The sequence below is a fragment of the Apaloderma vittatum genome, unplaced genomic scaffold (assembly GCF_000703405.1).
Source record: "Apaloderma vittatum isolate BGI_N311 unplaced genomic scaffold, ASM70340v1 scaffold3342, whole genome shotgun sequence".
NCBI classification, from domain to species: domain Eukaryota; kingdom Metazoa; phylum Chordata; class Aves; order Trogoniformes; family Trogonidae; genus Apaloderma; species Apaloderma vittatum.
Genome location: NW_009703994.1, coordinates 59857 through 63050, shown reverse-complemented (window position 1 = coordinate 63050; position 3194 = coordinate 59857). Strand labels below are relative to the sequence as shown.

The 3194-nt window shown below is 36.2% G+C and overlaps 1 protein-coding gene across 1 annotated transcript; it reads right to left on the bottom strand.

Annotated features, from left to right (window-relative positions):
* Positions 1 to 450: 450 nt before the first annotated feature.
* Positions 451 to 1956, bottom strand: GPER1 (G protein-coupled estrogen receptor 1). The gene has a single exon (XM_009864851.1). The coding sequence runs from the start codon at positions 1527 to 1529 to the stop codon at positions 456 to 458; it is 1074 nt and encodes a 357-aa protein (XP_009863153.1). The 5' UTR covers positions 1530 to 1956; the 3' UTR covers positions 451 to 455.
* Positions 1957 to 3194: the final 1238 nt, after the last annotated feature.

The following is a 3194-nucleotide window of genomic DNA, read 5'->3' as shown; positions in this document are numbered from 1 at the left end:
CATATTTGGATGGAAAGAATCGATGTTTTCTGCATCTCCACATCAATATGTTGTAATGATTTCCCCCCACTGTTACGGCAGCTTCATTATTTCAGTGGAAGTACCTTCTATACACCAGCAAAGTAGCATCTCTGATAATCAGGTTACATCTAGAGTCTTCCTAACTTGATAAACTTTTGTTCTGTACTGTCATTCATACATGTATAATACAAAATAAAGCTTCATCAGTGCTCAGCTTTTAATAATCCTGTTCATAATTAAATATAATCTGACTAAAACATATTCTTCTACATTAAAGTCTTGTCATAAAAACATTTTGAATAGAAACCTTCAATACTCAGTAGAGCAATACAATATATATATACAAACACGCTTTTTTTTTCTGTTAGTAGCAAGCATTTTGTTCACTATTGGCACAACTTCACAGTCATACGTTTTATAGAACCACTGCTAAATCAAACTTCTGATTGCTCGTTACTGTCGGGAACGACAGATGTTAAGGCAGCCTGACAAAAGCGATGCAATGTTGACATTTTTGTTTTCTGTTCGATATACAGTCGTAGTTTGTCTCTGAAGGTTTCCCCTAGAAAACTGTAAATTAGGGGGTTCAAGCAGCTGTTAGAGAAAGCTGCCAGGTTCACAATGTGTCCCGTTAAAGGATAATCGTGCCTGAAGGATGGGCTGCTTGAAGAGACCGGCTCGCTTTTCTTTTGGAGAAGCTGAACACTAATAAAGACATTTTCGGGTAGCCAGCAGATAAAGAAAACCAGGACAACAACAAAAATCATTCGAAGAGCCTTTTGTCGCCGCAGACGAAGACTCCTGTGCTTGTGTGCTTTTATGAGAACTCGAACAATTAACGAGTAGCAAAGACCGATGATCACGAAGGGGATAATAAACCCCAAGGTTATTTCTAGCCACTGGATTTCTTTTACATCTGCAAAACAGAAATAGACCTCTCCGGTGTGCTGCAAGTGCACGGCTGTGAATGGCACGAGTGCCGCGGAGATAGACGCCATCCATATGAGCCCGCAGCTTAACCTGGCGTGTTGCATTGTGCGAAATATATTGGACCTCATCACTTTTGCCAGTGCTATGTATCTGTCAAAACTCATCCATGTCAGAAAGAAAATGCTGCTATACATGTTGATCTGAAGGAACAACGACATAAAGGTACAAATAATAGTGATATCATAATACTTTTCATCTAGATTAAAAACCTCAATGAGCGAGTCGGCAACTAAGATCAGGTCGGCTACGGCAAGATTTATGAAGTAAAGGTCTGGAATAGTCATTTTTTCACGAAAGCTTATGTTGACAACCAGTATCAGAATGTTTCCTACAAAGCCAATAGGAAAAAGAAATATTGTGTAAAGACACGATAGGAAAAGACCAATAACGTATTGTTGGTGTTCTGATTTATCGGCTAATCTAGAGGACAGGCTTTCATTACACAAATGGGATCCATTTAGGCTAAAAGTTGTGCTGTTACATATAACAGGTGACAGGGAGGCAGAATAAGTTTCCATGGTTAAAATATCTGCAGAAAAGGTGTTAGTACTCACAGTTTGGTGGTAATGCCAAAAAAATGAGATTTTTGCTTGTTTCCAAGTAAGTTCATAGTAAACATTTTGCTTGACGTGGAGAAAGATGCACACTTTTGCATAGGAAGTCAAAATTCTTTAGAAGTCAAATTAATTAGACTTAAAATTGACTCAAATATAACAGTACAAATAGTAAATTTTGTATATATTTTTTTTACAGGACACTATATACATTGCAAATGAAAGAATTTGCAGTTCCTGTATGCCTTGAGATCATGTAGGAATCTTTTTACCATTATGGTATTTGGATCTCTTTAATAAAAGCTTTTCATCAACAGTGTTTCTTCATGCAGGTGGGAAGGTAGTAGAATTTTATCTCCATTTGTTTTCCTTTAATAATCAATGAACGTCCTTTGACCTGCAATTTGCAAATGGAAAACAATTAATCTCATACTCCAGCATTGTACCACGTACCATTTCCTTCTGCTAATGTACATAACACAGCTGAGGTTGTAGGAAACATAATGTTTGAATATATATATACAAAGGTTCAGTTAAAAGAATTTAAATTTGTTCTAGATGATAATATATGATGAGGGCAGGTCTGTGAAAATTGCGTGTACCCCTTGGGGATTCAGTATTGGAAAATGTAGAAATGGAGAAAATCACATGAGTGAGTTTAGCCTATTGAAGAAGATCTTTATTTTTTGTATATATAGTGTGTGTGTGTATATATATAAAAATATATTTATTTCATCAGCAGCATGTAAAGCTATCAAGGAGGAGAGTCTGTGCCTGAGAAGGCAATGGAGATGAAAAGCACTTGGTTCCTTCTGCCTTCAGTGGGAAGGAAAAGGCAGATTTTAGAAATGAAGGTACTAACAAGAAGCGTATTGATTTACACCAGCATTATTATACTCAATTTGCTTTTCTTTGTGATTAATTATGTTGCACCGACTTCCGCATAAGAATGGAAAATAATCAGTTATCTGATTTGTTTACTTATAAATGCTGAGGGCTATGGACTTGAAGCATTGCTAGAAATTTATTTTAAAGAAAAAACAAACAAATGAGACACCTCAAACAAATAAAACAGCAATAAAATGATAGCCCAGGGTATTTTATATTAAATTTTAAATATTTTTAATAGCTTTTATCTTCATCTTACTACTAAACCCTTGTTGTAATTACAGTGAAAAAAATAATTGTTTTCTAATTAAACTCATACTTATTTCTACATTTTAACAACTTAAATCTTGCTGAGGCACAGTCGGGGAGGGAGAGAAAGGAGCAGACCGCTAATGAGTAGGCATGTTCGAATATTTTCCGTCAGGAATATAGCTCTGAGTTTGCCTGAATGTATTCAAGTTATCCAAAGTAGCCAGCAGTTATCGGTTCCTCAGCTTTTATTTCTTAGTGAACTCGGCAATGAAATAGGCACAGTGAGCAGCACTCGGTAGCTGTTGCTATGTTTTGAATCATTTTCATGATCATTTTCATGACACCCGTATGAAATTACGCTGAATAGAAGAAGGTTGGGTGTTTGTTTTAAGCAGCTATGGAAGTCAGATAAGAACTGCTGCCTTTCATGGGAAGTCCTTTTACAGTGAGGCAGTAAAGCTGCTTTAAATACAATAAAAGTTAAGAGTC